Source organism: Poecilia formosa, unplaced genomic scaffold (genome assembly GCF_000485575.1).
Source record: "Poecilia formosa unplaced genomic scaffold, Poecilia_formosa-5.1.2 Scaffold135, whole genome shotgun sequence".
NCBI lineage: Eukaryota > Metazoa > Chordata > Actinopteri > Cyprinodontiformes > Poeciliidae > Poecilia > Poecilia formosa.
In genome coordinates, this window is record NW_006800074.1 from 48,688 (window position 1) to 73,666 (window position 24,979).

A 24,979-nucleotide genomic window follows, 5' to 3' on the forward strand; every position below is an offset into this window, starting at 1 on the left:
AGGATGTTGCTCAAGAGCCCAGAATATCATCTCAGTTCATCATGTGCACTTTGATATGCAGCAGGACAACACACAGCACCAAGTTCTTCTCAGAATGGCTAAAAATAGGTTTTGAGCCATATGTTGCGTATCTAAACTCAGTTTCTTAAACTCTGACACGTCTTGTTTAATAGCCCAAATTTGGCTAAACTAAAATTAAAACTCCCTGTTCATTAAGACTACTGCAAGTCTTAATGAACTTGCAAGCTTAGACTATTGAAGACAAGTTAAAACATACCAGATAAGTCACATAAGTACACAAAAGAGAAAATTCTGCAACTTTATTTATAGTAAAAATACTTTCGATACATACAATCTGTACAGGAAATCTCAAGAACCTCAAAAAGTCTCCTAATGGAAAATAAAATTAAAAACCAAACTAAAAGCAAAAACATGAGGAAAATATGACTGCACAAAAAGTGTGCATGTGCCAGACTTTTTTTTTTACTTTTTATACACAAAATAACAGATTTTTTCTTTTACTGTAAAAGGAAAAGCAACATTCATTTCTTTTGCTAAATTGTGTAGCAGATTTATTTTATTATTTTAAATGCTCCAGAAAATTAGGAGAACCATTTAAGTTCAGACCAGTCTTTTAATAAAATCAGACACTGTGCTAAATACTGTTTGGAAACAAATAAAAATAATATAAAAAAGTGTTTGCATGACAAATGATTTTACTACAGTGTTCACACCATCAAGAGTTCATGTGAAATGGCACTGTTGTGTGTGGCATGGTACAGATTTGCTGAAAATAAAAGCTGAAGGCAGGACCCTGAAGGTTTGAGGAAAACGTCACGACTTTTTGGTGATTAGTTAAGTCGGCCTGACCAAACAAGCAACCAAGAACAGTCCTAGACTTGTGGATTTCAACGCTTTCATCTATAAACTCTTACCTGTGGCCAAACAGATGTTTACAAAGTGTTGAAGTTCATATGAAATGCTGAGGCTCATCAAAAGCCCATAAAAGTGAGAGCTAATGTTTTCTTTCACCACCTCCTCGCCCAGATCTCATCGCTCACCCTGCAGCTCAAGGTTGTTGTTTTTTTTTTCCCTATAGAAAATTATATCATTTACAAGCATTTCTGTTCTTCCACACACTCACTGTGTTCAGTACAGTTTTAAGCTGGCAGTGCTCCAAGTAGATTACCCGCTGGTTTTCTCTTTTTGGGACTGATCCGTTGCAGATCAAACGTCTGTGAGGAGGAAACCGTGACATCTCCTCTGGATCTCTGCTCTTAAGATGCTGATGGCCCACATCCTCACTCGTTCAGGGATAAGATGATGTCATCCTCAAGGTCAGAGTTGTCCGAGCTGTCTGTTTGTTTGATAGACAAACACAGATTCAGAAATTGGGAATAGAGATTTTCTGCTGAGTAGGTTAGTGGGCGAGGGCAGAAAGTGCCAAAACGGCAAAAAACACGCCAGCTTAGCGAGATGACATCTTGGTTTTTGTTTCCCTCTGCAAATTTTGCTTTACTTTGTTGAGTTTTGGAATAAACTCTTACTAAAACAGGAGTCTTCAGGCTGACCAGAGAGGAATGAAACGACGAGCACTTTAGTTTTCCTCAATTAAAACTTTGCATACATTATTATAAACTAGCCAGAAAAGCCTTTTGAAGTTGGATAGTAAGGTCATTTTAATATTTCCGCAACTATGTTACCCTAAAGTGAGTCCTCTGAGATGAAAACTTAGTGATGCGGGACTATGGCTCTTAAAGTAAATGGCTAATATGTGTAATTCTCCAAAAATCAAGCTTTTTTCCCCTCATTAGCATGAAATACATGGGGGAAATCCTCCAAGCTTATTAATGCTTCTTTCTTGTTGAACCGTTTGCCGCATATGTTGGTTGTAATAGATCTTAATAGTGATGGTTTACAAACTAAGGCTAATTTGTCTAGCAAGATTGGTCATTTTTTCTTACTTCTTGTTAAACCATATAATTCATGGAGGGCCCTCAAGAACCAGAAGGAAGGCTTTTCCTGAAAACCCCTAAATTAATCCAAATTAACTGTCAACCATTACAGCAGCAGCACAGGGATTATAAAGCAGATGCTACTTTTTCAGATTAAGGGAAGAGTAACAGAGTTTCTGCGTTTCGGCGTTTCTGCATCTTCTTTGTTCCGTCAAAATCAAAATCCAATTTAAACATGAAACAAATTAAAAAGGGGATGCACAATTATCCAACATTTCAAAGACAGAGAAACCAAAACAGAAACAATAAAATAAAAATTAAAAGTTGGGAAAAGAAATGGTTTTAAAAGAAACTACAAATAGCAAGAGAAGCTGCCCATCTAATATTCTACGACAAAATCCAAAGAAAAACAGACTTTCGGTATGTATCAATCGTTCCTCGCCGTTGTCCACTTATAAAATCAAAATGAAAAATTAGAACCAGAGATTAGAAACAGTTAACTTTAAAGGTGGCTTACCGTTGTCGCCGTCTAGATCAACATCATTATCGGAGTCATCATCATCATCATTGTCGTCGTCATCGTCGTCGTCGTCGTCACCATCTTCGTCGTCGTCATCTCCGCCGTCGCCGTCATCTTCGAGAAGACGCGCGACCTCTTCATCCGAAGGAGAGAACTCGTCGTTCCCATCGTCATCATCTTCGTCCTCACCTCCATTATCGTTCTCCAACTCGCCGATGAGAGGATCCGTGTCGACGTCGTCGTCCGAGTCGTCGTCATCGTCGTCGTCTTCCTCCTGATCATCGTCCTCCTGAAAACACAGAAAGACAAAAGGTCATTTTTCCACTGCGTGAAGAAGCAGAAGAGGTGCTGCTTCAAGATTACAACATAGTTAGAACCTGGTCTTCCTCATCTTCCTCCTCTTCCTCTGCAAGTCGCTGCCGCCCGACTTCGTAAAGTCGGCACACGGTGTCGGTGTTCACAGAGTCTTGGTTCTGCAGGACATGAGGATGAGATTTATTTAAATGGTAACTTCTTGAGCTGTTTTATGAATAAAATATGAATCATCAATTATTTACCTCAATCACAGCGAGGTAGCAGTCTTTTGTATCTGTGCAAAGGTCAAATATATTCTTCTTGACATCAATTGTGGCTGAAAAAGAAAAAGAGCATGTAAATATCCACAAATGTTACAAGAGGGCCAAAATATAAACATTGTACTGCAGTGATTGAGTAAAACCAACAAGTTTCACCAGGAAAACTGCTTGATCATTAAAAAAAAAAACAATTACATTTTTAAAAATTGGGAAAGATCAGCAGATGTTTAAAAAAAAAAGAGAGAGAGAGAGAGAGAGATCTTACCGATTGGTTTGTAATCTGTGGCATTGAAGGTCCTAAACGATGAACCAAATGGACTTTTCATTTGCATTTCCATCATATCATCTTCATCATCTGCTTGCAACATTGCTACAAACACAAAGAGCCACAGAGAGCGATGGTAAATAAATGAACAGAGAACACTGGCGAGCCACATTTCTGGCTTCTGAGTGCCTGAAACGGTCAGGCAGCAGTCAGCTCCATCTCTGCATGCCTGCGCCTCTTCCAGTGAGGGGCCGCTATCCTGTGAAAAGGTGCTTATTTTTGATGCCAACATCGAGTAGTCTGCCTACGTGGGTCAGACTTACAAGAGCTTCAAAATGCGCACACACACACACACACACACCTCTATGAGCTCTGTTCACACCTTTCCACAAATACACACAGTCTAGGTTAGCTTGATAATTACCAGACTTTCAAACAGCCTCAACAATTTCACACTTGGACTGGGAGCAGAGTTGTACACTTCATGCCAAACACGCTTTTTGCCCTTCCATCATTAAATAACTCATGAATGTACCTCCGTAAATGACGGTGCCGCTATTGTTGAAGACTATCCTGCACTGGTCCAGAGCAGGAACCGTGTGGAGGAGGTGGAAGGTCCGCAGGTCCCACTGAGACGTGCGGTTAAGAAACATACCGTTTGTCTTCAACTGCATCTGCTACAAGTTCAGCTACACTAAACAACGATCACGTGCCTCTTTATGTAACCATCTACTGGGAAATAACAGACTCTTAGTGGGATAAATATTTAATGCTAAGCAGTAAAATAAATCCTCATTCATCAACTCATCACTGGAACAGCTTCAGATTCAATTACCAACGGAATTATTTAATGTTGGGTTCACACCAGTGTCTCCAGTGTAAAGCAGGCAGTTATTGAGATCTGATAATGCTGCAAATCCTGTAATTTTTTATTAAAAAAAAAAAAAAAAAAATGTGTAAATATGTCTTACTGCAGCAGCATATCGTCACAAGGAAAACATTTTGATGAACCTAACAGAGTGCATTTATTCACAGTGGGAAATGATTCATGTCAAAAAGTACATATTTTTATAAGAATTCATGGGTATCAATATTTTTAAAGCTTGTTTAAATTAGGATTTTTCCACAGCTTCTTATCAGTATTGATGTATTTTGCCCACAGCGATATTTTTAAAAAAAAGGATCATATATAGGTTAAAGGATCTGAGAAGATCAGCATTTACCATCGTCTGAAAAGTGCATAAATAATAGATATGAGGGGGGGAAATTAAATGTGGTTAAAAAGTTCCACCTCATGCGTGTCATTCAGTGTCTGAAGGATACAATTTCTGTGTTGATGATGACCTCCTGGCCGTTGGGATGAAAAACCCCACTGATGTTCATGTTGAACTTGTCAAACTTGTGGATGGCCTGAGCCGTGCGTACGTCCCACAGCACGCCGTCGTTCAGGACCAGGTCGTCTGTTGGGTTGAAGGTGGCGCAGTTCCTCTTGTAGTTGTTGGCCAGGTCTGGGTTGTTGAGAGTCAGAGTAACCTGACCTGTTTGTATGTCATAAATCTAGGAAAAAGGAACACTTGCAGTGAAAATTGACGCTTCAACTTTGTAATGTACGTCTTTATTTTAATATTGTGAGGCTATGTTGATAATACGTGGAATATACATACGCGTGCTACGTGTTCTTTTGTCCCTATGACACGGTCTTGTGAAAGCTTGCTGAACTCCACATAATGGTCACCCAGGAAGGAATGCCTGGATGCAAGGAGAGCAACATTTAATCTAAAACATAAAGAATAAGGCTGAGCACCTAAAAATTAAGTAGTGCCATAAAGTCACTGCAGACTGCAAGAAGTGGTTTATCAGAGTTCAGCCGTTTGAATAAATGAATCCAAGCGAAAGAGTTTCAGGGACTGAAGACGGTAGCTCTCGGGCTGTTAGTGTGCATAATTAAACAACATGTAGTGTGTCTGTTAGCTCCTTTTAACAGAATAAAGCTGCTGTTGCACTGAGTCGAGAGGATCCAGAAATAGAGGAACCAGGATAAAAGAGAGGGAAGTTAATTGCTGACTGACATTAATTATATGGTAATGATTTGGGCAATTTTAAACTCCATGAAAGTGCAAGTTCTTTTTTACAAGGAGCATATTCAACACACGGAGCTGGGAAATAGACTTACTTCATGATGAACACAGATTTCATGCCCCACAGTGCAGAAAGAGGGTAACTCCATGAGGCTGAGGTCAAGAGCAGAGAACCATCCTAAAAAGGGCAAAATATGATCAGATTTCACTGATAATTACTTTTATAGAACAAACGTGTGCATCTCAATAAATAAGAAAATCTTCAAAAGTGTTTTTTTTTCCCCCATTAATTCAATTCAGAAAGTGAAACACATTGAATACCCTTAAAATACAAAGTGGTGCACTTTTAAACATTAACACCAAATTAAAATCCTAAATTCAATTTCTTAACAAAAATTATATTATTGTAATTTCCAGACTATAATTCATAATTTTCATAGTTTTTATACTCCTACGATTTATAATCGGGTGTGACTTGTATGTATTTTTTCTTCTTTGTGAAGGCTTTTTTGACCGATGCGTTAAACGTTGATTCACACTGACACACATGGACCAAGGAGTTACTCGCAGGCCGAAAGCAAGATGTCCAGAGCTGGATGAACGGGTCAACAGATGGGTGGGAGGACTGAACTGTCAGGTGGGGCTTATTAATGATGCCCTTGTATCTCTATGCCTTGGTAGTTGCCTAGGAGATGAAAATATATGGCTTTGCAGGTGGGGTTACCGTTTCATGCAACGTAACCTCATTACGTTTGCAAAAAAAAAAGAAAAATCTAATTCCCATAAGCTGGGAGATCAATGGATAAGCTGCTTACAGACCAATGTAGCATTTTTATAGCCAGTCATGATTTTGGGAGCCATGACTTCCACTGGTCCACTGTTTTATCAAGTGCAACGTCAACTTGGTCATCTACCAGGAAACTTTAGGGGAATGCTTGCATGCTTCCTTCTGCTGATAAACTTTCTGAAGATTTGATTTAGTTTTCCAGGAGGACTTGGCACCTGCCCAAAGTGCTAAAAGTACCAACACAGCTTTAGTGCCATGAGATTCTTTAAGGCCTCAGTAGAGCCACCGGTTGGCTGCAAAAGCAGCTTCGACCATGGACTCAGTCCATACACTGTAAGTCTTATCCAATGTTCTCTAAATTCTTTCATATGCAAGCCATAACTACCAAATTAACAGAAATAAATACTTCAAATATTTCACACTGGATTTTTTTTTCAAGCTGATCTACAAACATCAATTTTTCAATTATATTTTACTTTCTTGAGCTACAGCTGTGTGACATCAGATTTCTCTACAGACCCGTGACGGTTCCAGGTGAGTGATTGCGGAGCTGTGACAGCTGTAGCTAGCTTCCTCCTGGCCTGTAAACACGTTGTAGAGCTTGAGCTGGCCCGTACAGGTCCCGAGCATCAGGAACCGCTCACGAGCTGAGAAGGCACAACACGTGAATCCGCTCTCGTCCTCATCCGCCTCCCTGAACACGGAGATGGGACGGAACCTGCACAAACACAGAAACGGAGAATGTCGAGAACAGACATGGAGGAGGGTCAGCGAGGAAAGAGGAATGACACCAACCTGCTGAATATGAGATGTCTGTCAAAGCATCCTCCGTCCACGCCTCCGTATTTTGGGTATATAACTCTACGAGAATGCCGCGATGTGAAATTGATGGGCGCCTGCCGTCTCTGTTTGGGCTCAGGGCATTGGTGGGGGGTGAAAAGAGAGAAAGGTGGGCAGGTTGCAACAGGGTTTTTACAGCGGGCGTGCTGCTCCCTCAGATACTCTGTGATAATACTGTCCAAGGCAGGAGGAGAAGGTAAGTGTCTGTCAAACTGCTTCTTCATGGCTGGACTCTGGCTGAAAGCCCCATGATCAGACTTCTGTCGAAGCACTCGGTTCTTTTTGCAGTTTATGGCTCCGCACGGCGTCTGCCGATCACGAGAGAAAACAATGCGGCCGATCAACGGCGAGCCGTTGTTACAGTGTGGGGCAGACGTCGACGGTATGGCGCTAGAAGGCGGTCCAGTCGACTGTGATGTGGAGGGGCGCGCTTGTGGATGGTTGGACGGCGCGGTGGATGAGTGTGAGGGATGGCTTCCGTGTCGTGAGCCCACACCGTTGGCCAGCCTTGGGGTGCGGGGGAGCGTAGTAACGGGGGAGGCAGCAGGGGGAGGAGCAACAGCAGGGAAAGAGGAGGCTGAATGTGAACAGTGAGATGAATGTGAAAGGCATGTCATGGGCAGATCTGCCTCTTTGGTGAGTGCGTTTGCTGTGTCGTGCAGGCCTTTGGCCACGAGGTGGTTTCGTATGAGAAGCAGCAGCTCCTTCTCGGGGAAGGTGATCTTGGACTGAGCAACCACGTTGGCCCTCTGCAGCCACGCCAGAGACACGTCCGTACCGATCAACAACGGCTTCCCGGAGATCCTTTCCATCAGTTCCGCTGCAAACTTGCAGAACTTGACGTGTTCGCTGCGTTTGTCCTGGAGAACGGGCTCCTTCATGAGCTGCTGGATGTGTCCGCTGCTGAACAAAGGCAGCTTGCTGATGATTTGTCTGACAGAGCTGGAGCGAGACAACCCCACCAGAGCTTTGCAGGCAAGAGCTCGGATCTGATCGGCATCTGTAATGGGCATCTTGACAGTCAGCAGGGACAGGAGCACCTAGAGGACAGACACAAAGTGTAAGTTTAAAGAAAATAAAAGGCTTGCAAAGCAAACGGCATGCCTGAAAGTGCTTTCTCATAAGGATACTGCTTAAAGGAGTTAGATAGTAGCAGAAATCATAAGCTTTATCAACACTTAGAAAGGTAGCATGCTCTATATCTGACAGCTCAGAGAACAAACTAATTAAAAGCAAATAAACGCTTTCAACTTTATTGAAGTGTTTATTTGTACCTTCTGCCATTTGGGAAATGCAAAGATAATTTATTTAATTAAGCAAATCTTTTTTGTTTTTTTTTTATGCTAATGAGACCCATCAACAGATTTCATTTACTAATTAAGTGACCCCTAATGCAACTGATTACACTGGTTTTTCTTTAGGGGTGTCAGGGTAAAGGGGTACAGCTTTCATATTGTTCTTTAAGTTATTTTGTAATAACTTTGTAATTGTAATGATAAGAATCTGGAAACATCAGATATGTCAATACTTTAACAAAGCATTTATTCATTAAAAAAAAAAAAGTAATATAGATGTCAGGTGAGCTTTAAGTGTACCTTGATCCCGTTGTTGGACTGCACAACATTCCACATCTTGGTGAGCACGCTCTCGTTGGCCTTCGTCTGCTGCGGCAGGCGGCGACGGGGAGTCCCCGCGATAAATTTGCCAATGCTGGACATGCGTTTGTCTGGCGCACACACACAGTTGATGACGACCTGGAGAGCCGACTTCTGGATCTCTGCATCGTTTACAAAGACCTCTCCCTCCGCCACAGCCAGGACTATACTCATGCCTAAGACAAAAAAATAAATGTTCATGCACATTGCTACTTTTTTTTTTAAATAAAGAGATTTTTGTTAAAGGGCTAGAGTTGATTTTCTTACTATAATACAAAACACAGTTGCTTAGCAACCAACAGAGTAAGGAAAATCTAAAAGAAAAAAAAAACAAAACTAAGATTACTGGCAACACAAAAGTAAAACTACCCTTTTTGGCAACAAGGTTATAACTAAGCGGCTTAGATTAAATCATCCTCTAGGAAAACTTACCAACAGTAGAAACAGTGGATCCTCCCTCATCCAGCACTGCAACAGGTTCAGACAACAACAGCTGCGTCTTTGGAACGACTGTGAGGATACTCAGGATGTCGAGGGCGTATCGTACTGTATCACTCCTACAACAGCAGAGAGCACAACTCAAGACTTGCGTTCAAATAAGTTTAGCGAACGTTTAACGGGACTCGTCAGTACCTGCCGTAGTAGGTCCTCCAGTCACAAGCGATAGAAATGAGCTGCAGGAGAAGCTGGACACAAGACAGCTTGTGAAAGACCTCTGCTGGTTCCCAGTACAGTCTGAGTGGACCGTATTCGATCAGAAACTCCATCATTTCCACCACCTGTTCACGGCTGTAGCTGACCGCCTGACGAGTGAGGCAAGCACACAGAATGCCAAATCAGAAACCATCTTCACAACTAAAGCAAATAAAAGGAGATGCGAAAAAATTATTTTTATTCTGATGCACAAATATATCCTCCGTTTACCTTGTAATATGGTTGTGAGTGAATGGGGGCACCTCCCTCTGTGCGCTGCAGAGACTGCTTCACCTGCTCCACCTTGATTGCCAGATGGGCCTCGAAGTACCTGCGCAGAGCCATGCAGGTGTGCTTGGCTCTCTGCCTGCTGGAGAAAATCTCATCATCGCTCAGCAGCGCTCCCTGGTCCTCCGGATTCAGGATCTCCAATGTGCTGATCTGAAAGCAGTTCATCCATTCCAAACTTTAAATCTATTCAATTTGACATTGTATTGGCTGTTCGGATGTCAATATTTTCGTCACATGACACAGATGAGTAGGTTTACACAGTTACGATGAGGACAGAGGGCTTTTTTTTTTTTTTTTTTTTTTACTAACCAGATTGACGAGCCGTCTAAGTCCGTCCTGCTTGTCGAAAAGCTCGAGGACGGCCCGGAACGAAAAGGAGATGGAGAAGAACATGGTTGCGTGGCAGCAGCCTGATGCATGCGAGCATTCCAACAGCCACAGCGTGTAACCAACCACATCTGACAAGACGGAGTGGGGCAACATGCACACCTTGAGTGGAGAGAGCACAGTCCTGAATACAAATAAGGACAGCAACAACAAAAAAATAACACACTGAACTCTGCAATACTGAGTAACGCTGTGCTGTTTGGATCTCTGTAGCATTTTTGACACATATGATCGATATAAGAAAACAATACCAGTTCAAAAATAATTTTAACAGCAACCAAAATATAACTACTTTGTGTTTGGCTCCTATCAGCCACAAGAGTATGGCTGTATAGTAAAAAAACATTACTGAGCTTCTCAAAAGCTACCGACTCGCTCTGCCAAAATGCTGCATTGACACAGAAATACTCCAAAATTAAGCTACTTCAATTTGAATCACTTCTGAGTTGCATTGTGTGGTAATCTCCTTCATACCCTTTCCATTGCGTCCTGGTTATAGGCGAGGTAATAGAGGCACAGTGACACTCCTGTAGCAGCCATCGAAGGTCTCGGGATTTCCAGCAATTTCTGAACGCCTCCATGAGCAACAAACTCTGCAGCGAACTTCTTGTGCAATAGTAGCGAAGCCAGATACTGTAAGAAGGGAAACTGCATGAGCTTAAGGAACATCACGCTGTTTGAGTAACAGGAAGAGTCAGAGAAAGAAATTAAGATTTACCTTCAGAGCCTCAAAGGTCAGCTGCACATCATTGGTCTGCTTTAGGTCCATATAGTGCATGAGGAGCTCACGGGCTCCCATCTGCATAAATACTGCCAGAAGCTGCAAACCATAAAGGAATAAACAGCGACAGTTTACCACACTTTAAAAACGTCCAAAATGGTTTTAAACAACATAGAGTTAATTCCTTGAACCTAAACAATTATGTAGCTTAAATTATTTCTTTCATCTGAATTATCAAAGTGGGAGGCTGACACCTACTGGTGACTTTACAGCATGACAGCAATACATTCTCTTGTCTATACAAAATTATTTTTACTAGATTTATATAAAATACTTAATTGCGCTCCACCATAAAGAGTACATGTATTAAAGGTGATTTTGCTTCCATTCATGCATGCAAATATGACCTCATCTTTCAAACACTGATATTTATACGTTAAGTGAAGAAGAACATGATCAAAATAGTTTTGAACAAGCTGTAAAGTCCTATGCTCATATTTGAATGAGACCAACCTCCTGATACTCTCCCAGAGGGGTGAGATACTGCAGAATGAGCCTCTGCTCAATCTCTGGGGTCAAAGGGTCCAGATGGTAGTTGTTGCCAATAACCCAGGGACTCATCTCCGACCAGCTGCTGTTGGAAAGCTCGCTTAAATTCCTTTCTGGTTCTGGCAGAGAGAAATTCAGCTTCTGTTTTGAGGTTCTGGCATTGTCTCTCTCCATCCTCCTCCGCAGGTAGCCGCTGCCATCAGACATGCCCGGGTGTGTCAGTGAACCCGGGGCAGACATGGGCTTCATCATGGTTTTAACAGCTGAGCTGGCACGGCTGCTCGTCCTGTGAGGCGAGCTGAAACGGAACGACAGCTCGTTTTCAGGCTCGGCGCTTGAGAAGGGAACTTCGGCGTCTTCTTGCGGCCCCAGTGCTTCCTTTTCGTCTGCATTTTTACATGGAGAGAAGGGCTTGTCTTCAAAGCCTCCATCAACAGCCTCCTCATCTAAAGGCAGCAAAGGCTCGCCGAGAATCTTCCTGGGGCTGGGTCGTTTGATTTCCCGTTTGTTCTCAGCATCCTTATCCTGAAGCTCACGCAGCCTGTGCAGCATCAAAGGCACCTGTAAAAGTAAAGCACAAATAACAACCAAATGGACCCTTACTAATCCTTATGAACAAACTGTGGGGCAAAATATCATTTGTCTTTCACTATAAACTTCTGAATTATGCATCAATACAAAGTGACATAAGAGACTGGGGACACCCCCTACTGACCAAAACAGAGTTCTCCTCTCTGTAGTTGGCAGCAATGTCCTGGTTCTCCATGGCGCCTGCCAACAGGCCTGTGGCATAGATTCGTAGAGGCTGTTCGGCCTCCTGAGCCCACTTAAAAAGTCTTTCAACGATGCCCTCCTGAAAAAAAAAAAAGACGCACGCAATATGGTGAATAATACATAAACTTAAGAAGATCAACAGAATGAATCAGAGAAAATACAAAGCACTATGTTTGATTGTATATGTGATGTTTGAAGTGTTTTTGTGAAATAACTAAACGGCGATAGAGGAATAGCAGTCCCTCCCGACAGAGGATAGTGGATGACCCTCCATATATTCTCTACACAGAATGCAGCAATCTTGTAGACGACATGAAGCTCATCAAAGCAAGCAGTTTACGAGTCTCCATCAAATTCTTAAACAAAGCTGCTTAAATCAAATACAAACAGCAATAGCTCAAAGTGTTTGTGTATTGGGTGTGTGTAATACATTTTATGTCTGATCCTCTAATGTTTACTGCAGAAAGAGGGGTCAGTGTACAACTCCAAGGTGAAAACAAGGGGAATAGATGGGGGCACATTTATGAAGAATGGCAAAAAAAACAAAAAACTGGATAACCAACATGCCATGATGTTCCTAAAGAACACAGTGGAGTGCTGATTATACAGTTATTTGCTTGTTTTTTTGTTGTTGTTTTTTTTAATCAGTGTTTATTGCAAACTGCTGTGAGGTGAGATGATGTCATCTCTTGCAAGTTTGTGTTGATGTAAAAGTATCAAAATGCACAGGGTACAATCCACAACATAATTTCCTATGGGGACAGTGAATTATATTTTCATTTATTCTATATTTGATGCAAAAACTAAAAAACAAAGTCTGACATCAGTTTTGTACCAACTTTGATAACCAGCAATTTAAGATAACTTTCTCTAACTAGGTCTCCAATAAACTGAATTAACATTAAGAGGTTGCTTTGATCTCAAGATCACAATCTTTAATTTTTCATAGAAATTCACAAATCTAGACAATAATCAAATCACAATAAATGGAATAAGAAGTAATGCAAAGCTTCCGGACACTAATATACAGCTAAATTATTTTATATGTCTGCTTTTAAGACTTCTATGTCAATTTATTTTCCTAACTTGTTGAGGTAGTAAGTTAAAAGGAAAAGGGAAATGAAATGCAATGGTTTAACAGTCACAATTCTACAAAATGTAACTTTTCAAGCAAAATAGAGGCAGTAAAATACATTATCCCTGGGTCTGGCAAATCCTGGAATTCAACTAAGAGAGTATAAATTAAAAGAATCAGAAGGGCCAGCACTAAAAATTATTCATAAAATGTATTGACTTTGATTGCTCTCAATCTCACCATCTAAAAATAGGCAAAAACACCCAAAACAGTATAAAAATAAGTACAGGATTGTTTTTCATGAGGTTTTGCATTTTCTGGATAGCCGAAATAATCTGAGAAGTGTCAGCGACGCAATCATGAACTGATTGGCAATAACAGCTGCCACAGTATTATGCTACTTCCTGTTTCCAACTGTCAGTTTGATGGAGCAGTAACACAATTAAAAAGACTTGTTGTTAGTTTGAGTGAACTGAAATGTTTAAAAGTTCAGCAAAATATGAAAAAAAATACACCACAAACATACGCATACACAAGCGCACACACACACACAATGAGGGTAGATGTACTTTACCTTTTCTTGAAAGACCACGGCTGTCTCCAGCCCAGGCATGATGTTCTGCAGCAGGCGACAAGCTGCAGCATTTAGAGCAAATTCTCTGCTGGTCATCACATAGCTGTTCACCAACTATTAAAGGAAGCATTTACTTTGTTTTAAATTAACTTCTAACCAAGAAACTAAATACAGTTAAATATGGCTCACCAAGACAACTCAAAACTACTGATTAATGCTTACTGTATTCATGAATTCATCATTTTTGAACAAGATCTTCAGAAGATGCCCCAACATGCCTTCTGGATCAGCTCTCCCTAGTGGCCAAGAGAGGCATGTCAAAAACATGCAGAATATTTAAATCCGTGGAGGACTTGCAGTTACGAAATCTGTTTTCCTCTTTCTCATACCAGGATGCCGATCATCAAAAGGGTCAGGGTCCGCTTTGTGGTACTCTTCCGTCTCCTTTTCAACAAGCTCCGAGATTCTAAAGGTCAACAGAAGTCCACCTTAAACACTCTTAAAGACCCTTTAATTCATTCTAACAGTATTACAGCTCATCACATACAGACACAAGCCTACTACTTACTTTGTGAGGATGTTGACCAGCTCCTGTGTGTTGCCTTGCTGCTCCCTCTCCCACTGTTCCAGCAGAGCAGTCAGCTCTGCCTTTGAGTCCACGGAGGCAGATGCTGACGCCATGGTGACGCAACCTGCAAGGATAAAATGTGCTCAAAACATGTAAAATACCAGAAATATGCATTTAAAGTGCATTGTACGTTACAGCAGAACAGAGAACAGGAAAGAACTTTATTCCCATGTTATATTCTCTTTGCTGGTTCATTTGGACAAGTTTCCAGGTCATACTGAGATTCCAGGGACTGATGCAAACTTTTTAGAAACAGTCTTCCCTACAACTGATAATTCAGCCTATGGTAAAATTTAAATATTGAGCTAATTTGAGCTACAATGAAAATGCTGATTCTCCTTACTACCCGATGCCCTCAAAACCAGTTACCTTATAACTATCACTGTAATGGAAAAATCTCACATTAGAACAAATAAAGAAAACTCATTAACTAACATGGGTTAGTTAATGAGTGGCTAACTAGAGTGGGAGGTTCAAAGATAACCAGCTCAATGATCTGCGCAAATTACAATGAGAAAAGGTAACCCAGCAGAAAATGTCGGACAAGCTTTCTTGTGGTTGCTGTTCTTTTCACATTTTCAAGAAATACCCTTTCACAGTAGCTCATCTGCCGTGCAACTATCCCTTACTTTAATTTCCATAAAGGACTGAGATGCCCTTTTTCCGCTTGGCAGTCGAGACACTCTCCACTCTTGGTCTCTGCACTTGTGTTTTTACACGCTTTTTTAAATCTCCTCTCACTTCCTGTTTTTGGTCATGCATGTTGTCCCAGAGCTGAACATTTCTTATCAGGAATTACTGTTTTCACATAACCTGCTCAAAGTTCATCTGCTGTTCTCCAACAGTGATCTTGGTGGAGGTTTCTACTCAGCGCTACTCAATTTGATGCTGAAAACGCGAAGGTTACATAAACACAACAGAACATGTTGACGGTCTCACAGGAAGTTCTGCCAGCTGATGTTTGCAAACCAAAAACAGACGCAGCTGATCCGCTCTTCTGCTGCAGGTGCGGCAGTTCTCTTGGGAACACAACCGTCAAATTTTGTCAATTTCGCCTCTTTTCTTAAAATATCAAGAAGAAGAACTATACTATACAATAATTATGAAACAACAGTCCGAATACGTGCCATGTATCTCTGTGTATTGTTTAACGAGGTACTGTTTACTTACAACGCAGCAGGCAGCTGGAAACGCCGCTCACTACTGCGATGTTTGGCTACTTGAAAAGTGGCTAAACAAGAGAGCTAACCTCATTATTGTTACAACCACACTTTCAAATCACAACTTTAGCATTCCGTCACAGCTCTGTGACTCCTCGGAACGTGCAGCTTATTTCACAGAATCTACAGAATATAAGGACCGGTCAAATCTGCCTGCAATGGCACACACACGGCATTACAAGGTACTAGCAAAAACCTGGCTATTTAGCCAGCATGCTAACTTTACCTCGTTTTTCCTCTCTGTTCTTGCTTCGTTTGCAAAGTTACACCGAGACTTAAATCCACCGACACAAGCCCCAACTTAATTATGGTTTGCCAAATCTCAGCGCATCGACAGCCGTCTCTCAGGCACTGCTTTATATATTTTTACTGTAGCTTTGAGTGCACGGTTTGTTAGCATGATAGCGAACACGTTCTTCGCGTCATATCACAGGCGACTGTCCACCGTTAATGACGAATAGTGATGGGAATTTCTGCTCTTTTCCGAGAGCCGGCTCTAGTGGCTCGTCTCCCAAAGAAGACCGGGTGTTCTTTCGGCTCCCAAACGGCTCTTTATCATCGCCAGCCTCGTATTTCAGTATAACTTGGGAAATAGAGATGTTTTGCATGACAAATCCTTTTTACATTCAATGAAGCCTTATACTTCCTTGATATTATGCATTTGTTCTGCTACAAAAGTACACATTATTACTTTGGTATATTTTAATCAAAAACAAATGAACATTGCAAACACATCTACCAAAGACCCATAATAGTAACATTATTTTTTTCTCTTTCATTCTCTCTCTCCACTTCGCCTATGGTGTGCTGTTCATTGCACTGGTGTGTTTGCAACCCCGCCCCTCATAATGAATAACGGCTCTCAGTGAAGAGCCGGCTCTAATAGCCGAAACGTTCACGACCGACCCCATCACTAATGTCGACACAATGTTGCAAAAATAGCCTTTATTTTAATGCAAGAATTTTAATATAAGCGTCACAATATTTTCTTACAAACAGAATTTTCATGTTACATGAAATACATTGTTGTAAAATACTTGCATAATGTTTAATGGAAATCTCTACATTTAGAATACATGTGCCAGTTACTGTTACAGACTAAATTGAAATGGATATTATATGTGAATTGCTTCATAAAGATCCATCGATTTACATAAATGCAAAGTAATGCAGATTAAATCTTATTTTTTCTCCAATAAAGCGGTGTTCTTCATTTATTTTACAACAAATTCTATCATAAACAAAAGTAGAAGACAATCTGTTAAATCCATCCAAACAACAAAACACGGACAACATAAAGATTAACATGTAATATCTCCATGAATTTGTACTTTGCTGGGGTGGAAAAAAAGACAAAACAGATACTTTCCCAGTCTTTAGTTTTTAAATTGTGTCAGTGCACTTCATAGTGGTCTTTTTCTTAAATTGCCTCACTTTGTAATGTCAGCGCAGGTGGTTTCAAAACCTTTAAACTCGTAGATATCATTAAGAGTAATAGTGTCATCACACATTTGTATCAACATTAATACTGTCTTCTGCATGGTGCGCAGATAACAAAATGGTCCCTTTAACCTGGAAGCAAATATATTTTGTCAATTTCTAACAAAGACACAAAATTATGGACTTGTTAAATGACCAGATTGCCTAATTTCAACTTTGATAAACTTTGACGAGGTGATGCAGCTGGTCCACAACTGCTGCCTCAGTTGACTCTTTTTCCAAATTATTTAGTTGACAACAGTAATTTGACTCCCTATTCAAAAATGTCTCATCTACGTTTTAAAAGATTTTGTAAATAGTTGATTTCTTATTTTTGTTTATATAATCAGAATGCTATGTTCATCTCAGTTACATTACAGAGCAGCAGCAGGTAGCAGGATAGTCATCCGTATGAACTTTGAACTCATTTCCGTACACAAAGTAGACATATGTTTTTCCTTTCCATGTGTAGGTGACCTTTGTGACGGGGATCAATTCAATGGTTTGACGCTGCAGACAAAAAAGAAAAAACAAAACAAAACAAAAAAACAAATGTGAACCTTTTGTATGGCAACAAACCTCCATTATGTGATAACATCTTTGAATACCTGTTGTAGAATACGTGATGTCCGTGAGAACTTGCCCTGATGATCCCCAACAAGGCGCTGTGCAGCCTGCACTATCATAGGGTCTGGGAAGCCCATGACTGGATACACCTGTAGAGGGTATTAAATAAATATTTTTGAAGTGGTGTCACTGTTTAAGGGGCATGCACAGACATTTGTCAATGTAAGTGAAGGAAATGCATTCAGTTATGCTTCAAGAGCTCCTGGTGGTTTCCATCTCTCTCACACAGGATGCAGTCAGTCTCGTTGCGAGAAGCTGTTTGACAACTTGTTTTTCACAGTTTTGGCACAATTGCTGCATGTAAAAAATACGTGACTTACATGGCCTTAGCTCTAAAAGGGTACAGTCTGTGTCTAATATTTAAAATTTTGTTGGTTTACCCTATAGACATATGGTTAAGATAAAAATAAATAGTGCACTGTGGTGTCTACAGTGAAAAACGTATTTGCCTCACTTTGTTTATTCTGCTTTTGCCTGTTAACAGACTTCCAGGTTCTAGAGCAGGGATGGGCAACTCCAGGCCTCGAAGGCCGGACACCTTTAACTTTTAGATGTGTCTCTACTTCAACACACCTGAGTCAAATAATGAGGTTGTTAGCAGGACTCTGGAGAACTGGACTGCACTTAGGAGGTGATTCAGCAGTTGGATTCAAGTGCATTGGACCAGGGAGACATCTAAGAGTTGCAGGACACAGGCCCTCGAGGACCAGGATTGCCCACCCCTGTACTAGAGCAAACTAATGTTATCAGTAAAAACAAAAACAAAAAAAGAGAAAATACAAAATGCACAATTGCTGCAATGCATTTGTATTTATTTTACATTGCTGCGAAGGCATTTTGACACACCCATTAATGTAGAACTATTTTCATTTAGCCAGTTTTTGCAGGATTTTTGAGGATGAGCAAACTGTAAGGTCATGTCACAGAAACACAATTGGAAATAAGTCTGGACTTGGACTAGGCCACTCTAAAACATCAATTTTCTTTTAGCCATTCAGAGGTGAATATATATGTGTGTGTATATGTATATATATATAGTAAATAAGATAAAATAACCACTACATGCTTTTCAACTTTAACCAACTTAACCATGTCAGTATTGCCATTTCCATCGAGTTAGTTATGTACACAAGCATGTAACAAGGAAAGAGAAACAGAGGGGACCTCCAGGAAAATAGATAGACAAACAGACAGACAGATAAAAGTAAACAAATGCTAATAATGGTAGTTAATCTTGTATAGAGGGAAAGTTAAATTGTCTTGAAAGCACAGGGAATTAATACGTTTTAATAGTACTATAACAACATCCATCCATGAAAAGATTCATTTATATCAGGCAACAATTTCACCTCTTTCTAAAGACCTAAATATATAATGTTGCCATATTTTTTTTTTTACAAAAACAAAATAAAAAGGAGAATTTACCAAGTACTGAGAGTCCCTGAAGAGCTCCTTGCCTGACACTTGACTAAGGTTTGACACCTGAAGACCGCTCGATTGTTCAACAACATAATTGTCAGAGTTGTTTGTCCTGCAAGCACAAACACAACTGATCATTTTACAGCATCTTCAGACACTGGAACCACCTCAGCAAACTCCTTTTAATATAGAGGAGCATTCTGTCGGCCCCCATCACCAAGGCTGAGCTTGGTCACCTTACAAAGCAGCTTCTACATAGAATCTCATGTTTTTGGTTCTGCTCCCTGCTCCCTGTGAGGGTTAGAATAAAAATGGATCAGGAAATCAAGAGCTTTGGTAGATAAACATGGTTAACAATACTCTACCATTTCACAGTGAGGCAGATGAAGACCAAAAGCTGCTGTTTTCCTCGACATGTGGTACATTGCGTTGATCCTTGCCCATGACATTGTGCACAACTGAAACAAAAGAGAAACTTTCAAAATACAAATACAGCATTCAGCAGAGTTCTTTAAATATTCCCCATTGTCGTAAAGTCTTTAGGAATAAAATGCATACTTTTCCCTCCCTCTTCCGCTGCAGTGATGGCATCGATCATCTCCATGACGAAAACCAGATCCATTACACACCCAACACACTTTCTGTTGAAGAAAAAAAAAAGGGAAGAGAGACACTTTTGATTTTATCACACTAAAGAACTTCCAATATTTCCTAACTGAGTAGAAAATACTTACATTACCAGAGCCTGCACAGTCTTTGCATGGTTTCCTCCCCATTCCTACACAATCATGGCAAGGCTAGAACAACAGAATAAGCAACACACTTGTTTGTCATTTAGAAACATACACCAGGTAGAGTATATTCAGAATGAAGCTAGGTTGTGTAATAAAATATTCTTTTGATAATTAGTGAAACACCGAGTCAATCAGAGAAACGTGCATTTGTCTGTTAGGTATTTATTTAGACAATCAGATTAACAGCAAAATCATGTATCCTCAGAGAGCAGGCTAGAGAGAGTTTAGGGAAGGAAGGAGAGGAAGAAGTTAAACTTAACACAATTCTCTTTAATATCTTCTTCAGTCACATACACAGCAGCTCTGATCCAGCCCCCTCATCTCAGGGAATCTTTTTCTCAGGCTTCTTACAAAGGAATACCTATTGCCCTCAGCCAAAACCCAGTTCAAAGAAGTTTTGCTAAAGAAGAAAAAAAAAAAAAAACTGAAGCCTTCGTTACCATAAGACTAAAGAAAGAATCCAAACATAAAGAATTGTATAAAAATACATGTGTAATGATGTTTACAGGGAAAACTTTTTTTTTCCCCCCATCATGCATGATTTGTGTAGCTTACCTTCATAGAAGAGGTGTAGGGAACCTTCATTTTCTGTTCGCCGTCCACAAAAAAAGTGGGTACTTTGGCCGGAAGGTCCCACGGTCCTGGAGGTTGCTGAACATAGGCGTCCACTGGCTGGCCTGATCAATATTAACAAATATAAACTGTCATATGGGTCAAAACATTATGAATTAACAAAATAAACAGCCCCGAGTATTTAATTAATAATCTGTACACTTTTACACTTATTACATTAACATGGCAGAATGCCACATTGTGAGCTGCAAGAACCCACAGCAGGAATAGTGACAAGCATCTATGCATTCCCCAGAGCTCCAATGGAAACTTGTGGTTGACCACGTGTGGTTGGGCAAAAAGGCTTCTTCCTGTTTCCTGTGTACGTGTACCACTTTTGTGTTGAGTTTGTGTGGTGGTGGTGGTTTAGGTGTAGGCCGTTGGTCCAACTGTCACAGTCACCCTATTATTTTTTTTGAAGACATTAGACATTAGCAGAAACACACCGTGGAATGGCTCATGGCTCCACTCTGTAGACCTGGATTCAGTAAATGTTTCCAGGCGATACTGCAATAAAAAAAAATAAAAAATAAAAAAAAGAGTAGGAAAAATCAATCTAATGAGCCACAACCGTTCACTTTTATTCAGTTCTCACAGCTTTTTTCAAAACATTTCTAAATCACAAACTCTCTTACCCTGTAAGTATTGAATGACTCCATGTTGATGATAACACCGTCCTTTACTGGCGCAGAACTGTAGCAACATTTGCTGGAAACATACAGGCTAAAGGCATCCCTGGCAGTATCTTCACTTATAGACGGGATACTGCAAGCAAGAAGCAATAATATGCAACATGTCACACATATTGGAATATCTACAAATTAACTAACAGCTGTCTTAAATATCCTAATCCTAATTAAAAGAAGGGGCATGGTGTCAGCATTACTTCCAGTGTGGTTGTTCAGGTCCAGGTGAAGGCTGGGGGACTGGTTGAGAAGGCATGGGAGGTGGAAGAAACCCACCTGTAACAAAAATTAAAAGTCCTTTCAGTGAGGTTTCTTACTTTATTCGGGAAAAGAATATTTGATCTCAGATGTTATTGTCCAAAGCCTCTTGTAAAGGAACAGTTTTCATCTACCTGGACTGTATTACTGTTTCTAAATCTCCAAAAGTGTTTGTGAATAAGCATAAACGGATATGCTTATTCACATAATTGTGAATCAACCATTACTCTTTGGTGTTATTTCACTTCAAGTAATATCTAAGACTTTCATTGCTGAATACATTTAACTACCAGTAAATTCAATAATCGGGTCACATTGTATTAATAGACTGTCTGCAGATTGCTTATTTTTTATGAGTCACCACCAAAAAGGCAAACAGTTGAAAAAGCAGTAACATATCCTATTTTTTTATTTATTTATTTTTTTTTTTTTTTTGCAATTATTAATGTGTGAAGTTGGCAGGATAAGCCTCAGTTCCTCCATGGTATTCATCAAGAAAGTTTTGGACTGCTCCCTCCAGTGTGCATACAGTTACAAACAGTTGCTACTGTCTTTATCTTATCTTAAGGAGAGATAAGGAGGGGGGGATAAGATAAGATAGGATAAGATAAAGATAATAGATAATAGATCTTCTTGTAAAAAATGTATTGTATTGTGAATGGAAATTAGATGGTGATGGGGATGTACTGCCAATCTGACATTTGTGTTTTTATGTTGTTGTTTTTTTTCTTTTTTTGTGTGTTTGTTTTGTTGTTGTTGTTTTTTGTTTGTTTGTTTTTATGTATTTATGACTATTGTCCTTTTTGGGTGTGCTGTTTTCATTGTCGTATTGCAGTTTAGCCATTGCTTCCTAAACAAATTTCTCCTTTGGGAGACTAATAAATAATTGTACCTTAACTTAAGTAAAAAGTGTTGGCATTAACCTCCAGAAAAAGAATTAAAGCATCTTAATCTTGAGCAATGGTATGCATGGATGGTTAGGGTCTCATCTTGTCTAATGCCGACACAGTTGTACTCTGTCGCAGTAACAAAACAGCAAAGCCAAACAGCATTACTCTTATTTGACTGATATATCCGCATTCTAATCCCGACCTTTGACCGTAAGATATGGATCAAGACTGAAAGAACAAGATTAAAGATACGAGTTTCTGAAATCACCCAGCCTAACCCTACAGGTCAGATAAGGTCAGGAGCTCACTCATCCAGTGGCACACCTTGGAGTACAGCCAATGCTGAACATTGTTATGACTTGTTAGGATTGTCTATAGAATTAATTTCTACAAGTTTGCCATGCTGTTTCTAATGTAAAATATACATTTTAACCGTTTTTTTCTTTAAAGAAAAAAAAAGGTCATCAAGCTCTTGCCCTGTGGTATCAGCTGTTCATTTTTGTCTTTCAGACAGACAAGATTAGCATTTTTCATTTGGTTAGTATAAATTTTCTAGAGTTTTCTCAGCAGTTATGTTGTTTTAATGTTAAACTGATGAAAAAACAGGCAACTCCTTTTCTTTGCTCTGTTATTTTCTTTTGCTGCTTTCTTTTTATGCATCATCACCAGCAATTGAGACTATCACTCTTTTGATCTCTCTCTTTAGTCTGACCCTTTAATTCTGTTTTTAACCATTTCTCTTTCCTAAACAGCCACTGGCATAACTTTTTTGTCTGCTAGTACTATGTCATTAACTATATTAAGCTTATTTGCAGTCCCTACAATTGTATTGCTGGCTCAGAGCTTCTTAGTGTAATCACGTTTCTTTCCTAAACTGGACCTCAAAAAGAGTAATTGGTCTTTTAATTTGAAGGTATTTTTATTTCAGAACTCCTCTGTGAAAAATTTGGAATTGAAGAAAGGTATTGGTATATTTGTACCAGATGTAGATGTGCTCATAGTGTGAAGTGCATTGACATAAAATTTCTTTTGACCTGGCACAAATTAAAAAACATAAATCTTAATCATCTGTAATTAAACATATTGTGTTGCTATGTACATATTATGTTGTTTTTACTTTAAAACTCTTGTTTATGAATTATGAACAATGGGTTAGTGGGTTGGTATATCTTACTGTACCTCCTCCCGCCATCGTCCCTTCATATCCATGCATGTTGTCAAACATACCGGCCGGAGGAGCGCTAGGGCCCGGATGCTCCTCCACGGGTGGGGCAAACATTGCTAAATCAAAAACAGGAACAACCAGTCCAGTCAGAAACAGATGCAAACTTTGAAATATAATTTAAATTGTTGTTGCTTTTTAAGGTTGTTGTTTTTTTTTTTTTTTTGTAATACAATTCAACACAACAACACAGCAAAAGGGGAGTCAGCTGGTCATTTAACCCAAGTCAGCAAAAGCCATAGAGCTTGAGATTTTCAAATGAATACATGTTCCTTCATGTCAAAATCCTCAGACGCTGTGACTTACCGTGCCCTTCTGTTATGGTGTACATCCGACAGATTTCCGAAACCCAAAGCCTGATTTATCTGAAGCTTCCTGGTTAATCTTAATCCCTCAGTCTGTAAATATAAGTGAGAAACTCGAAGCTCTGAAATTTCAGCAACTCCAAAAATATGGATTTGCTGATTCCATATTTCAGTCAAATGTCTGTAAATATGAGGGAGAAACTCGAAGCTCTGAAATTTAAGCAACTGCAACAACATGTCGCCACCCATCTCCAGATGTTACGTCACCGGAGGGACCTAAGTTACTACGCAGAACTCACCCATAAAAAAAAGAAACAACTCCAAAACTCGTTTTGTGCTCAGGGTGTAGTTGAAACACGGGTTTGTAGGAGGTCATACCTGCTGGCCCCACTGCTGCTGGTATGTAACCTGGGTTGGCAACGCCGTGATTTTGGTGCTGACCATGGCTGAAACGCGTTGCGGTAAAACGAAAAGTTAAGCAGCAGTTTATAACTTTTGCTCTAAATCGAAAGCATGAAGCGACCCTCACCTCGTTAAACGCTGATAATCCATTTTGCGAGAGCACGGTGACAACTGGATTTTTGACCGATATTCTCTCTGGATTTCTTTTCCTGTCTCACCCAGCTGTCTGCTTGTTGGTTCCCCTCCTTTATTCGCCCCTAACTATTACTGCGGCAGTGACGGGACCTGATGTCCGGATGCTTCGCAATACAGAGAAAGTTCAGCAACCTAAGTCCAGGATCCGAAGTCTTTTTGAGTGGAGCTTGAAGCGAACGGAGATATTTGGGTGGGATTTGTATTGTCTTTTTTTTGTTTGTTCGTTTGTTTTTTAAGTTATTTTACTAATATATAGTTATTTTTAAGGGTTTATTTATGCTTTGGCAACTAGGTTTTTCCTTAAGAGACCGACAATAAAAACTAAACTGATTTTTATTTCAAAATAAAAGCATTGACGTATGAGATATTTGCATGTATTCGCATATTTGAAGTGATAACATACAAAATAATAGGCGAAGAAAAACATTTAAGATTTAAGCAGCCCTCGATTTACCAGCTTAACATGGGTTAACTATAGTCATTATTGAGCTAACATTATGCAC

The 24,979-nt window shown here is 39.9% G+C and overlaps 2 protein-coding genes across 5 annotated transcripts in view; both read right to left on the minus strand.

Moving 5' to 3' along the window:
* Nucleotides 1–304: 304 nt before the first annotated feature.
* dcaf1 (ddb1 and cul4 associated factor 1) lies at nucleotides 305–16,040 on the minus strand. Its single transcript, XM_007562233.2, has 25 exons — nucleotides 15,814–16,040; nucleotides 14,308–14,431; nucleotides 14,129–14,205; nucleotides 13,962–14,035; nucleotides 13,740–13,853; nucleotides 12,032–12,169; nucleotides 11,281–11,877; nucleotides 10,765–10,866; nucleotides 10,521–10,679; nucleotides 9,969–10,148; nucleotides 9,600–9,809; nucleotides 9,309–9,478; nucleotides 9,108–9,232; nucleotides 8,616–8,851; nucleotides 6,976–8,060; nucleotides 6,700–6,898; nucleotides 5,489–5,571; nucleotides 4,980–5,064; nucleotides 4,639–4,872; nucleotides 3,851–3,944; nucleotides 3,316–3,420; nucleotides 3,033–3,106; nucleotides 2,853–2,948; nucleotides 2,473–2,764; nucleotides 305–1,357 (listed from the first exon to the last, which is right to left on the minus strand). The coding sequence occupies exons 2-25, from the start codon at nucleotides 14,418–14,420 to the stop codon at nucleotides 1,302–1,304; spliced, it is 4,698 nt and encodes a 1,565-aa protein (XP_007562295.1). The 5' UTR covers nucleotides 14,421–14,431; nucleotides 15,814–16,040; the 3' UTR covers nucleotides 305–1,301.
* Nucleotides 16,041–16,517: 477 nt separating this feature from the next.
* Nucleotides 16,518–24,979, minus strand: part of ssuh2rs1 (ssu-2 homolog, related sequence 1) — a 9,903-nt gene continuing 1,441 nt past the window's right edge. Inside the window, exons 1-13 of one of the 4 annotated variants that reach the window (XM_007562235.2) lie at nucleotides 24,409–24,968; nucleotides 24,258–24,325; nucleotides 23,532–23,633; nucleotides 21,405–21,480; nucleotides 21,154–21,283; nucleotides 20,965–21,025; nucleotides 20,462–20,583; nucleotides 19,847–19,909; nucleotides 19,671–19,753; nucleotides 19,478–19,570; nucleotides 19,119–19,224; nucleotides 17,675–17,782; nucleotides 16,518–17,576 (exon numbers count right to left, since the gene is read on the minus strand). In XM_007562235.2, the coding sequence (XP_007562297.1) occupies nucleotides 17,436–17,576; nucleotides 17,675–17,782; nucleotides 19,119–19,224; nucleotides 19,478–19,570; nucleotides 19,671–19,753; nucleotides 19,847–19,909; nucleotides 20,462–20,583; nucleotides 20,965–21,025; nucleotides 21,154–21,283; nucleotides 21,405–21,480; nucleotides 23,532–23,633; nucleotides 24,258–24,325; nucleotides 24,409–24,431 (1,176 nt within the window). In that variant the 5' untranslated portion in view covers nucleotides 24,432–24,968 and the 3' untranslated portion in view covers nucleotides 16,518–17,435. Of the gene's footprint in view, nucleotides 17,577–17,674; nucleotides 17,783–19,118; nucleotides 19,225–19,477; nucleotides 19,571–19,670; nucleotides 19,754–19,846; nucleotides 19,910–20,461; nucleotides 20,584–20,964; nucleotides 21,026–21,153; nucleotides 21,284–21,404; nucleotides 21,481–23,531; nucleotides 23,634–23,880; nucleotides 24,167–24,257; nucleotides 24,326–24,408; nucleotides 24,969–24,979 lie in introns of those variants that run through there. The other 3 variants (XM_016676565.1, XM_007562236.2, XM_016676564.1) reach the window with 3 other exon arrangements.